This window comes from Schistocerca piceifrons, chromosome 5 (assembly GCF_021461385.2).
Source record: "Schistocerca piceifrons isolate TAMUIC-IGC-003096 chromosome 5, iqSchPice1.1, whole genome shotgun sequence".
Taxonomy (NCBI): domain Eukaryota; kingdom Metazoa; phylum Arthropoda; class Insecta; order Orthoptera; family Acrididae; genus Schistocerca; species Schistocerca piceifrons.
The window spans coordinates 627,292,699-627,306,840 of NC_060142.1; the positions used below are offsets into that span (position 1 = coordinate 627,292,699).

The 14,142-nt window shown below is 42.9% G+C and overlaps 1 protein-coding gene across 1 annotated transcript in view; it reads right to left on the minus strand.

Annotated features, from left to right (window-relative positions):
• The window catches only part of LOC124799170 (neuronal acetylcholine receptor subunit alpha-4-like), a 189,837-nt gene that overhangs the window by 128,132 nt on the left and 47,563 nt on the right, over nucleotides 1-14,142 (minus strand). Inside the window, exons 3-4 of the mRNA XM_047262708.1 lie at nucleotides 1,557-1,601; nucleotides 1,280-1,386 (exon numbers count right to left, since the gene is read on the minus strand). Coding sequence (XP_047118664.1) covers nucleotides 1,280-1,386; nucleotides 1,557-1,601 — 152 coding nt within the window. The remainder of the gene's footprint in view (nucleotides 1-1,279; nucleotides 1,387-1,556; nucleotides 1,602-14,142) is intronic.

A 14,142-nucleotide genomic window follows, 5' to 3' on the forward strand; every position in this document is an offset into this window, starting at 1 on the left:
CGTACGCAACTCCCGTCTGGGGGATATGCAGCTCCTACACAACTGCGCCGCCTGCAGATCATACAGAACAAGGTGCTACGAATCATTAGCAACGCTCCACGCTACACACGCACCGTGGATCATCACCATGAATACCGCCTTGATACCCTCAAGGAAGTATTCAAAAAACACGCCACACGACTATACAGGAACTCGAGACACTCGAACAATCCTTTCATCCTCACTCTGGGAAACTACGATCAGAACCACAGGTGGAAGCAGAAGCGGCCAAAGACACTGCTAGCTAGGGCATAGCCACCTATGGTAAACTAACATACGCAAACAGCGACAAACGTCGGTAAGCCCCTGCATATCAGCAACACTGACTGGCAACTACCAGCTGCTATTAGAGCCGACCAACAGGCCACAGCAGGGACACCGACGAGCTCGCCCACAGACGCACAAACAAGCTGCCACCATTCCCTCACACTGTGCTTCCGGTATATGACCTATCGGACACAAGATCGATAACAAACCCAACTGTTGCAGGTTGCTGACGCTGAACGAGGACTCTGTACCAGCACCCAGCGCCAGCCGCCGAGCAGCACAAACGCACAACGTCAAGGTATCGACATGCATGATACCCACTACTATCAAAGCCTACCCTTGCACAACCTATCGCAGGCAGCAAGACAACCGCTATTGCTCTTACCACCCGACCTAACTTTCGCAGAGGTTTATTTCCCTTGGCTCTTGCCTTGGCACTTTTTTTCCTCTGCCCTTCAAACCGCTACCCTTCGTCAGATTTCGACCAATCTATCTCCAGATGAGCGCGTATTAATGGTTAATCCTAACCAGACGTACGCAAACATCGCAGTACCCACATCCTGCGACACCTCACTTTAGTGAATACTAACCCTTATGCCGAGATGGCAGTAGACCTATTGTGTTGGCCATCATGCCGGTGTGGGCGTGGAGGGGCTCCACCTCTACCTAAAAAAAAAACCTAAAAAGTCTACACAAGGACAACTCGCTCACTGATACTACATGCACCGTGCGTGTGTTTGACTAGCAGTTATTCCTCGCCAGGTAACGCTGCTATCGCCTGGACGGGTCTATATATCGACAGTAGATCGGTGGTCATAATGTTCTGGCCGATCAGTGTCTGTAAATCAGGCCCGCAGGTCACCAAAGGTTGCCCATCCCTGCTATAAATGGAAGAGAAAGAACAGTTGATGAAGAAACAGACTACGTTATCAGCATGGAGGTAGCTATAGACATAGGACCTGCTCTTGCTTACCTCTGAACGCCGATGAAAGGAACCCAGACAGTAGTAGAATCTGCTAAGATAGTCCAGAGGTAATCGTACTGAGCGGGGTCCCATTCCAGCCTGGAGTCGTGCCAACTCTGCCATCACAGGCGACGACGAAGAGCAGCGAAAGAAATAAGAAAACACATGTTTTAAATGGACACTCAGCAAGGGCTTAGAAACGTTTCACGACTGAACATCTGAACGTCCGTGGTAAATAATTACTCATTTACTTGCAAATCAGAAAGAAACCAACAGTCACACTTACCAGAGCGACTGTAATCTCGACGTCGGCCACGTTATTATAGATCCCCTGCAAAAGAACAACAGATATTTAGTTAAATGGTGCAGTGTGTCAGTTAATTACGGTGAACATGTTGACAAGATCTTAATATCCTCGACAGAAATTACGCTACCGAAATAATATATTCATTGTTCCAATAACTTATAGGAATGCAACAATTGGGGAACGTCGTCGACAACCGCCGACATTTCGACAGGTTCACACCCAGTCACCTTCAAGGCAAAACTGCAGGAAGGAAGCACTATGAGAGGGCATTTAAAACAACTTTTCGCGTGGGAAATCCAGAAAAATACTCCCCGCCCCTCCCCACACAAACACACACACACACACACACACACACACACACACACACACTGAAAGTTGGACGCCTATGATTCTGCTGTATGCATACACCAACTCTGAGATACTATTATCGCGAGTAGTAGCGAGCGGGCCGTTGTCGAGGGGAGTCGGCAGTGATGGGACGCAGAGTACGGTGGAGAGATGCCGCGCGGCACGAGGGGTCGCAGCCTGCCGTGATCATACTAGTGGCGCCAGAGGAGACTGCGGCATTAATAGACGAATTTTTGTAAATTTGCCTTTTCGCTGCACGTGGTTGTTGGTTGCTTGCACACTGGAGGGATTTTGTCACATTTATGTACAGGATGGTCCATTGATCAAGACCGGGCCAAATATCTCACGAAATAAGCGTCAAACGAAAAAACTACAAAGAACGAAACTTGTCTATCTTAAGGGGGGAACAAGATGGCGCTATGATTGGCCCGCTAGATGGCGCTGCTATAGGTCAAACGGATATCAACTGCGTTTTTCTAAATAGGGACCCACATTTTCTATTACATATTCGTGTAGTACGTAAAAAAATATGAATGTTTTAGTTGGACCACTTTTTTCGCTTTGTGATAGATGGCGCTGTAATTGTCACAGACATATTGCTCACAATTTTAGACGAACAGTTGGTAACAGGTAGGCTTTTCAAATTAAAATACAGAACGTAGGTACGTTTGAACATTTTATTTCGGTTGTTCCAATGTGATACATGTACCTTTGTGAACTTATCATTTTTGAGAACGCATGCTGTTACAGCGTGCTTACCTGTAAATACCACATTAATGCAATAAATGCTCAAAATGATGTCCGTCAACCTCAATGCATTTCGCAATAGCTGTTAGATTAGATTAGATTAGATTAATACTAGTTCCATGGATCATGAATACGATATTTCGTAATGATGTGGAACGAGTCGAATTTTCCAATACATGACCTAATTAGGTTAATTTAACAACATACTTAAGTTAATATAACAACTTTATTTTTGTGTTTTTTGTTTTTCTTTATTTTTTATTTTATTTTTTTTTTATTTTTTTATTTTTTTCTTAATTTATATCTAAAAATTCCTCTATGGAGTAGAAGGAGTTGTCATTCAGAAATTCTTTTAATTTCTTCTTAAATACTTGTTGGTTATCTGTCAGACTTTTGATACTATTTGGTAAGTGACCAAAGACTTTAGTGCCAGTATAATTCACCCCTTTCTGTGCCAAAGTTAGATTTAATCTTGAATAGTGAAGATCGTCCTTTCTCCTAGTATTGTAGTTATGCACACTGCTATTACTTTTGAATTGGGTTTGGTTGTTAATAACAAATTTCATAAGAGAGTATATATACTGAGAAGCTACTGTGAATATCCCTAGATCCTTAAATAAATGTCTGCAGGATGATCATGGGTGGACTCCAGCTATTATTCTGATTACACGCTTTTGTGCAATAAATACTTTATTCCTCAGTGATGAATTACCCCAAAATATGATGCCATATGAAAGCAATGGGTGAAAATAGGCGTAGTAAGCTAATTTACTAAGATGTTTATCACCAAAATTTGCAATGACCCTTATTGCATAAGTAGCTGAACTCAAACGTTTCAGCAGATCATCAATGTGTTTCTTCCAATTTAATCTCTCATCAATGGACATACCTAAAAATTTGGAATATTCTACCTTAGCTATATGCTTCTGATTAAGGTCTATATTTATTAATGGCGTCATACCATTCACTGTACGGAACTGTATGTACTGTGTCTTATCAAAATTCAGTGAGAGTCCGTTTACAAGGAACCACTTAGTAATTTTCTGAAAGACAGTACTGACAATTTCATCAGTTAATTCTTGTTTCTCAGGTGTGATTACTATACTTGTATCATCAGCGAAGAGAACTAACTTTGCCTCTTCATGAATATAGAATGGCAAGTCATTAATATATAATAAGAACAACAAAGGACCCAAGACTGACCCTTGTGGACTGTAACGACATTCCTCTCAACAGCGAGTAGTTCGCTTTCCGTAATGTTCGCACATGCATTGACAGTGCGCTGACGCATGTTGTCAGGCGTTGTCGGTGGATCACGATAGCAAATGTCCTTCAACTTTCCCCACAGAAAGAAATCCGGGGACGTCAGATCCGGTGAACGGCCAATCATGAAATATGCTATTCAATACCGCTTCAACTGCACGCGAGCTATGTGCCGGACATCCATCATGTTGCAAGTACATCGCCATTCTGTCATGCAATGAAACATTTGTAGTAACATCGGTAGAACATTGCGCAGGAAATCAGCATACATTGCACCATTTAGATTGCCATCGATAAAATGGGGGCCAATTATCCTTCCTCCCACAATGCCGCACCATACGCAAGCCCGCCAAGGTCGCTGATGTTCCACTTGTCGCAGCCATCGTGGATTTTCCGTTGCCAAATAGCGTATATTATGCCGGTTTACGTTACCGCTGTTGGTGAATGACGCTTCGTCGCTAAATACAACGCTTGCAAAAAATCTGTCCTCTTCCCGTAATTTCTCTTGTGCCCAGTGGCAGAACTGTACACGACGTTCAAAGTCGTCGCCATGCAATTCCTGGTGCATAGAAATATGTTACACGTGCAATCGATGTTGATGTAACAATCTCAACACCGACGTTTTTGAAATTCCCGATTCTCGCGCAATTTGTCTGCTACTGAAGTGCGGATTAGCCGCGACAGCAGCTAAAACACCTACTTGGGCATCATCATTTGTTGGAGGTCGTGGTTGACGTTACACATGTGGCTGAACGCTTCCTGTTTCCTTAAATAACGTAACTATCCGGCGAATGGTTCGGACAGTTGGATAATGTCGTCCAGGATACCGAGCAGCATACATAGCACACACCCGTTGGGCATTTTGATCACAATAGCCATACATCAACACGATATCGACATTTTCCACCATTGGTAAACGGTCCATTTTAACACGGGTAATGTACCACGAAGCAAATACGGTCCGCACTGGCGAATCTATCACAAAGCGAAAAAAGTGGTCCAACTAAAACATTCATGTTTCTTTACGTATTACACGAATATGTAATAAAATGGGGGTTCCTATTTTAAAAAACGCAGTTGTTATCCGTTTGACCTATGGCAGCGCGATCTAGCGGTCCAGCCATAGCGCCATCTGGTTTCCCCCTTCAAGCTAGACAAGTTACGTCTTTGTAGTTTTTTCGTTTGACGCTTATTTCGTGAGATATTTGGCCCGGTCACGATCAATGGACCACCATGTATACATATACTCAGAGTAATATTTGTATCTTTGTTGTGGCCGGGAACGTGTTTATTGAGTACAGTTATTGTGGAATAATTAAAAGCCTGTGCGAAGTTTATCAGCAGTCAAATCACCAATTTTCTGAATATAATAAATCATAATTTTTTATTGTTTTCTTTCATTTATCTTTACATCGTTTAATGTTAGTTGACCAAACCCCTCCTGATCATTCAGTTTCTATGTATAAACGTATGGCGGTAACTATTGCAATTAGTCCATGCATTCCACTCTGCATGGATCGCAGTATTGCTCTTTGAAATATTGTAGCATGTTGCTGATCACGCAATTGCAGCTGCAAGAGGAGGTAAGTTGTCTCTTTTCTACCGGAGCATTGCAGAACAGTTGTTAGGAGTCGTTGGAAGATATTTTAAAACTCGCAGTCAGCAGTCAAATGGCTGAGAATTGATTTCTTTATAGTTCGTGAGAGGAGAAAATTTCCGTACATGTCTTTAAAGCTTATTACGAACCCTTTTTCAAATCACATGCACAGACACGCACACACACTTTATCGCCAACACACTACCGAAGATGACGGAAGTTATGAATAGACAAAATTAAGAATCAACGTAATCAACTGGTGAGGTAGCGGTGACTATGTCCCTCTGCGCTCTTTTTTTTCCAAGCGAAAGAGCAGGGCTCTACACAGAATTAAAGCAAAAACCTTCACCTCTGTTTATAAGGTTACTAGCTAATTTAATTTCAATTGCTGCCTAAATAACGCTATACCAATAGCTGGAAGCGCAAGCCAGAATCTGCATGTTGTATATTCCATAGGATGACCGGTGCCGTAGTATAGCAGGTTTGCACGGCAGTTGTAGGCGTGTGTGCCGCTTATGCTCAGTATACCGGTCCACCACGGTTCTGATAGCCTGATCAGTATGTGCCACGCCACAGCTGCAAGCAATATAGTAGATACCCATTTTAGGCAAACCGATACCATCCTTTACGGAACCTAAAAGGACGCTGGTCTTAGATGGTGTTCCAAAAACACATTTCACATCATATTTCCGCAAAGTACGACTAATCCTATTCCAAATGCTCCTTGCGTAAGGCCGAAAGGACATTGACTTTTGTGCCACCTCGGTATTACTATCATTGACCCGGTGCACGGTTGGTCGATGGAGCTGTGCATGTCTGGTCTGCCTTTGACTGTAACCATTCTGACGAAAGGTGACCTCAAGACGGGCTGACTCGGTCTGAGAAGACGTGGGTCCTGTGATCCAAGGTACGAGTTACCTCTTCACGCAGCGCCGCTTGGTGACAACTACCAGCCTGCAGACACAAGTCACTGTGAGTGAGCTTACTGCAAACACACCGTACTGTCCAAACATACCATCAACCTTCCTCCCAACCACGACATCAAATAAGGGAAGGCAACAATCCCTTTTCGTCTCCATCGTGGGACAAATATTCGAGGAGAGTGAACTCCGGTGTTCTAGCAAGTCGCTCAAATTCTCGTCGTCACGAGGTCAAACAACAAAATTATCGTCTACATATCTGAAAAAATACGCAGGTTTCAAAGCCGGCGACTCCAAGGCACGTTCCTCGACGTCTTCCATAAACAGATTGTGAGTAATAGATGACAACGGGATTTCCATTGCAAATAACCTTATAAATAGTGAGAGGGCACAGTTTGTTCCATCTCATTACAATAAGTTGTTTTGCTGCATTACACTGAATATACTTACAACATTTTTTTAGTTTAAATAGCGTGATATCTCTAGTGAAGAAGTGGACTACCTGTTTATTTAATTCAATTCATAATTACATAAATGCACTTCCTTTCCCTAATCCCACTACGTTGCCTTGGGCTGATTAAGTTTGGGGTTTGTATTAAGAGTTCGTCTGCTGGTAGTGCCAAGGCAGAGACGTGGTCACCCTATAGGTCGGTTAGTGCCAACCTAAGCCTCGAGTAAAGACAGCGATTGTGCACCTGTTTGCCAGGGGGTAGACCGGGGTTGGTAACAGGTCCCCCTCCCCTCCATGTAAGGGAACGGCTGTTGAGAGCCGCCATGATGGTCACTCTTGGGGTAGCAGCTGAACTGAGCGGCCGGAATCGAGGGCGATCTCCGTCTTTGCCGCCAATTTCACTGTGGGATGAGGTATTAAGTTTTACACTGTTACTAATCCGCTCTTTTTCAGGATTGAAATAGTTTGCGTGTCGTTACGGCCATTCATTCATTTTTTGAGAAATTTTGTCTTTACAATAAAGTTTTCAGTTAGTGTCTCTTTTTCAGAGGCGAGCATGGGGGCTCGCGTTATTCATTTATAGTGTTGCAATCACTTGGTGCCTTCAGCACACGAGAGCAGCAATAGCTCTAAAAAAAAAAAGGAATGATTGTATAGAATGGAAAGCAAGAACGAACAGAGGGGTGAGTACAAAGAAATTAGCTGTTGGTATCGGTCACCCACGTGGCGCCAAATTGCACTACCAGGGAGCTACCAGTTCGTTCTTGGAAATTAGTGAAGGTGAGGATGCTTACGCGTGCTGTTAATTGATTATTTACGTGTGCCGTATTTCAAGGATGTTTTATTTTTTAAGAATTTCCTTTCTTTTGTGAATATGGGAGATGTTTGTGTCTGCTTTGTTCCCCCATTTTTCCGCCAAAGAGAATTTTGTTATTCGGTCCTAATAGTAATCTTGGGTGCGAATTTCGGACACTGTCCCAGCAGACGGACCACAATGGCAGCAAAGTAGTCCCATCCTCTTTCCCAGTGCTTAAGTATAAACGAGAAGCCTGTTAGTTTAAGCACCTTCAGTGCGAGACAAAACTAGACGATATTTGACTTGACTTTGTTTGCTGCAATTACTAAATTTGTGAAGTTTTGTGGAATATAGATAATAAATGTCATATCAAGTTTGTAAAATTTCTGGGATCTAGACAATAAATGACCTATAAACTGGATGTCATGGATTAGTGGTCATTACAATCCCCAGTCCTGCGTCGAGAGCAATGTCATGAATTTAATGATCATTACAAACCCCTGTCTTGTGTAGAGAGCAATGTTACCCACAAAGTGGTGTCCTTATAGATCATGATAGAGCGTCGCCTTTACTGACTTGCCCATTTGGTTGTTTGAGCCCTCCCCCGCGTTATCCGTTGCGCAATATTAGCATAATAACCATCAGATCATTTAACTGAACGTCGGGCCGCCCCCTTAAATTCAATCCTTCCGAGCAATGTATCAAGTAGGCAAGCACGTGTGAGTAAGGCGACTTGGCCACACACGCGTCCGGCACGCTCTAGCATGGATAGAAGGAAACAGAGGAAGAGAGATACAAAAAGGTAACTATGCATAACTAAACAGAAGGAACCTTTAAATAGGAATGCATGTTTTCGGTTACATTCTGCGTGGAATCCTGCTCTCTCTCTCTCTCTCTCTCTCTCTCTCTCTCTCTCTCTCTCTCTCGTCAGAAAACATAGAGACAGAGTTAACGCTTGCCTGACCCACTCATCATTAGTGTTGTCTGTCGACAACTTCTGACGTCGACCATCTTTGTTTGTTTGTGTGTGTGTTTTATCTTTCCAGAACTGTGCTGCAAACCGATATTTTAAGTTCCCTTGTGCGGCGCATACTGGCTGCAGTTTTGGCTCGGCGGTGACCTGCGAAATGTCTGTGCCGTCACCCGGCTGCATTCCCGCAAGTTATCTGACCGCTGCATACGTCAGGAGAAACTCAGGTCGCGAGGTTTTTTTTATATACACGCACTGACTGTAATTTTTAGTATAGAAAAAATCATTGCTACAGATGAAAAATGGTGCGAGTAGATTGGGTGTGCCTAACGTTTCTGCAACTTCTCAAGTGGCGATCGCAACACAGATGGCGCCGAGGATGTGCGCCCGCAGCTAATTGTCATCCTTCAGTCTTTGTAATCTGGGGCTGGGCAAGAAATTCCTCACGATGACAGTCGACATTCGCAGGCTGCTTGCGGCTGTAGTTTCAGGTGTGGTCCGACCAGAAACGGTCGAAGATAGGCCGCAACATTAACAGTGTGAATGAGACTGGCGAAGTTTTAGTAATAACAGAAAACCGATTAAGAGATGACAAAGAAGATTTGATAGAAGACGAGGTAACTCGCCACGATGAGGCAGTAATTGACTCTGGGAGTACGATGTGTTCAATTGTCAACAACGTTTACAATTATTAGCAGAGAATGCAGAAATACCAAGGTTGCCTGTGACAGGTTTTAAGATTAAAGGACCCGTGGGAGAAGCTGGAAAACCGGTTACCTGTCAATCCATGTTGAAGTTACAACAGATGGAGAAGCGTAGAGATTGGATGCCATGGTGGTACCTGGAGGGTAAGGGAGGAATTTATTATTGGATCAGATTGGCTCACCGAGCAGGGAGCGTAAATATATTACGAAAGGGACGAGATGAGAGTATGAGGAGAAAGCAGAGTCAAGAAAATTCAGTTTACGAAAAGGATGGCAGTCAGTTGGAAGTTTTCGCGAATCTGCCAAGTGGTTGAAACGGAAGTATAAGAAAACAATGTGTCAGAGGTTTACTACGTCAAAACAACTACAAATTTAGAACAATCAGAAGAACATGAACTTAATCCAGATGAAGTGCGTTCGAAAGTTAATGATATTGCAACGTTGGTACCCAGAGAAGCAGAAGACTGTTTAGTTTAATTGTAAAACAAAGAGGTATTCAGTGGAAAACTAGGGATCATAAAAGGACTGCTTTATCGGATCAAGATAAAAACGCAAAAACCGTATTTTTTGCCTCCACATAAAATATCTCAAGAAAGGAAGGAAGCTGTCGAAAAGAAGCTCCAAAGGACGTTGTCATCAGGAGTAATCGAACGACCGAGGAGTCAGTTTAATAGACCTTTGATAGTGGTCGTTAAAAAGAGCGGGAAAGTTCACATGGTTTCAGATGTGAGACAAACGAGTAAAGTATTTGAACCTGATACAGACTTATCCGTAAATATGGAAGAGATACTTCAAAGATTTAAAGGCAGCAAAATTTTTTACAAGGCTAAAACTGATGTCGGGCCATCGTCAAGTGCTTCTGCATCGTGAATCAAGGCCGTTCACAGCATTTTTGTATGAAGGACGTTGTTACAAATACCGGGTGTTACCTTTTAGGTTGAATGTCTCTGTTTCGGCGTTCATACAGTCACTGTACAGGATAGTGGTCGAAGAATTATTGAAGAAAGTAACTGTGTGTGTTGACAATTTGCTAACAGCCATGAAAGACTGGAAGGGACCTTTACAAACGTTACTGGAAGTATTTGTGAAGTTGTAACACTATTATTGATATTACCTATAACTGTCTTATGTAACTTCTTTGTCTGTTTTTACTTAACGTGACTTTTGTATCATCGAGGACTTTGATGTAACATCTATGTAAATGTTTTATTCATTAATTATGACCATTCATGTAATTGTAATAAATCTATGGATGTCATTTCAAAAGTAATGTGCTGTAAAAGAAAGGAAATGTTAAAACTTACTTGTAAAACTGGATCAAGCATAGGGAAAATAGATTTGTAATCATGTAAAACATGGAGGGAAGCTCCTCTGCAACGAAACTGGCTTGATGGGAGTAGAAAAGGTGGATCTGGCGGTGGCAGCACTCAGCTGATGGCTAACACGCAACGTGTTCGCATCTTGTGAACTGAACGAAGCAAGAAGAACAGCAAGATTATATAACGGAGCCTCGGATGTGGGAGTAATTTGGCTTAATATTTTTGGCATACTTTGGCTGGCTCTGTACTACGAAAATCCGAGGCTAAGAAGAGAAATTTCAGAGGAAATTAAACAGCAAGAGCCATGGATACTTTTGCCTCCATTTTTGAAGAACCGCAACAGACTGACACTGTACCACCTTCATCTCAAATTATCGGTTGAGTACTGTATTACTGCAGGTACCAGTTATGTGGTTTCTTTTTCAATAATATGTTTGTGCTCTGTAAACTTTATGTTGACTGTTGAGCATCCATATTTTATACTTAATGATTTACCTAGTCAGGCTCCTATGTATCCCAAGTGCTACGATATTTCCGAGTATTCTATTTTAATGAACTGAAAAATCATTTTAGTAAACTTTCATTACAGTTAATAAATTTTGTTAGTAGTAAATTTCATAATTATTCAATGAGCATAAGTTCTGAAGCACTCCATGTATTTTTCACAAAGGTATTGTCAAAGTTCAGTTGCCAAGAATAGATATATAATATTTAACTTTAAGATTGCTCCTACTGTATATAGTTTTATATACTAAATAGTTAATCTCATATTCTGTTGTGACTAACAGAATATTCAGACTTGATCTAAGTTTCTTTGCCCCATTGCCAGATTTTAGTTTCGTATTACAATTACAGTATTAATGAAGTGCACTTGCCAGTTATCTAAAATCTGTGTGCTAGAATAAGCAACAGACTACAACTATTCAGACCATACTATTTCTAGATATGGTATGTTCTATTTGAGCTAAATAGTATGAGGATGTGAATGCTCCTTGAGAATACAATTGATAATAGGAACATAGAATGTAATTTCTGACTGTAATTTCAGTGACAGTATTTTCAAATATTTAAGCTGATAAAAGAACCTTTCTCCAAGTTAACATTGCTCTACTATTAGTAATTATTTACCTATAATAATCAGCTGCTTTCTACACAGATAGTGCAAAACGTTAAGTCCAGTATGCAGGATTGCAGGCCCTCTCGCCTCTTCATACATTTGTTAGGGGCTATCAAACCAGCCTATCTTGAGTTTCTAAAATCTGAATTTGCATGCATCTAAATTATTGTCATTTCACAATTATAATGCCAAGTAGGTATCAGATGCTATGTAATGGCATGGACATGGTCGGGTGTAGGATGCATGCATAACCTAATTCTGTTCATTTCACGCAGGAGAAGAGTGGGAGCTTTTGAGCTGTGAGAAGGACAGCCGCTCACAGCAGCAGGAGGTGGGGGCATCGAATCACTGGCAGCTGCGGACGGAGTGCCAACCCTTGGTCGGTGGCTTTCTCTTTTGACACCGGAGGTCAGGGGCCAGAGCCGTCTCGCTAATTCACGGACTGCCTAAGACCGGAGATGCAGGAGTTTAAGCAGCGGCGCTGCATTTTTGCGATGCCTGGGGGCAGTTTTCTCGCGAAAGCCTCACTTTTTTTTTTGCGCAGGAACGCGCGAGCTCGGCGCCACGGCTGTGCTATTATTTAGAGGGTTGCCGAGCTCCACGGGATGGCCGCCACACGTAGCAACCCAGTTGTTATATTACGTTGGCGCCCGTTGCCGCGGGGATTCCCGCGCAAGGTCCTGGCAGAGGCAATGACAGGCTGCTCGACTCTTACATGAGCACACGTTTGCAGTGATCGCCGGGAATTGGCAGAAGGGAATGGTGTTGGCGCCTAGGTTGACGGAGTGAAGTGGCAGGAGCCTATAATAATTTGTTTTATGACCATAATTCGTAGAAACTTCCGTCCGTTTAATTTCTGCATAGAGTCGCACAAACAAAATTTCTTCCACTAACATTTCGGGCGTATATCGACTGGCTACTCACTCAGTACATCGCAGGACTTACAAAAAGGTGCCAAGCGCGGCGTTATATGCTCCACCTCGGCGGCACAGACGACCAGCTGGTCTTTGCGCCAACCAGCGTGTGTGTCTCGCAGACGCGTACCGCCGCGGTGGAAGATATAACGCCGCGCCTGGCACTTTATCGCTCACCTGCCCATGTTAGGCAACATTTTTCTGCGTGACTCATGACGTACTATCACCGTCAGAGGGTGGTACGGAACTACAAGTCCTACTGCCACACCTCCAAAGTGAATTGCAGTGACGTAGTCACTGCCCTGTGGAAACTTACTGCCTCACCAACACAGTTAGACTGGTGACGCTGTATTGTAACATATCACCCCGGACTACAAGTCCTCTTAGCTTCTGGGATGCAGAGTAAGGACAGCCGGGCAACACACGACTGAAATGTGTAAAGAAGAAGCACCATACGCGCGACTGCATGCACGAGATGAAGTAGTCCATTCCTTAGGCTGCGTAAAATCAAAAAGGCTCGTCGAAAGCTTTATTTGGCGGCGACAGTAAGACGAATACGGGCACAAGCGGAGCCGTCGCACCGTGGGAGCGGGGTGGAAGAAATTTACAAATTTGATTCCTTGCAGCCGCTGCAGAGCAACTTCATTTGGCGGCGACATTAAGACGAATACGGGCACAAGCGGAGCCGTCGCACCGTGGGAGCGGGGTGGAAGAAATTTACAAATTTGATTCCTTGCAGCCGCTGCAGAGCAACTTCATTCTCAGTCACCCAAAATTCGAATTGCACTTTCGCAGGTGTGGAATCCATAGAGCCACTCTGCCTCATTAGGTGACATAGTGGTACTGCATCCAATTACCCATTTGTTTATCGATATTATTCATTCCACCTGTTCTCTTCGCTCCCCATTCTCGTAGTAGAGTAACACACTAGAGTCCACGCAGTGTCATTTGTTCTAGCTTCTTGCGAACAAATCTATCAAGTGATGACTGTTTGCATGTCTGGCTTGCGTTAAGATACATGAATGTTCACTGTACAAATTCTTGACCAAATTTTTGTTCCATTTAAATTAAATATAATTGTAAATTTGTAGGATTACATTAATTTGTTAAACAGTCACACTCACCAGAAACCTTCCTCATCATCATTTTTGGAGGGGAACTTTGATCAGTTAATTTAACGAATAAATTATATGAGATGGTAGTCACCCCAAATATTATTCATATCAGGATCAGTATAGTTTTGCGTTACTCGCCTTGTGCACATTCAATACAAACCCACTTGCGTGTGATTTTCATAACATCGTTATTCTGCCACCTAACTTGCATATCAGTTTAGGGTCCCACGATAGCTAAAATGTGACTTGTTTCCATATTGGTGACCAATCCCTTAGGTTTTGTACGCAACGAATCACGCTGATA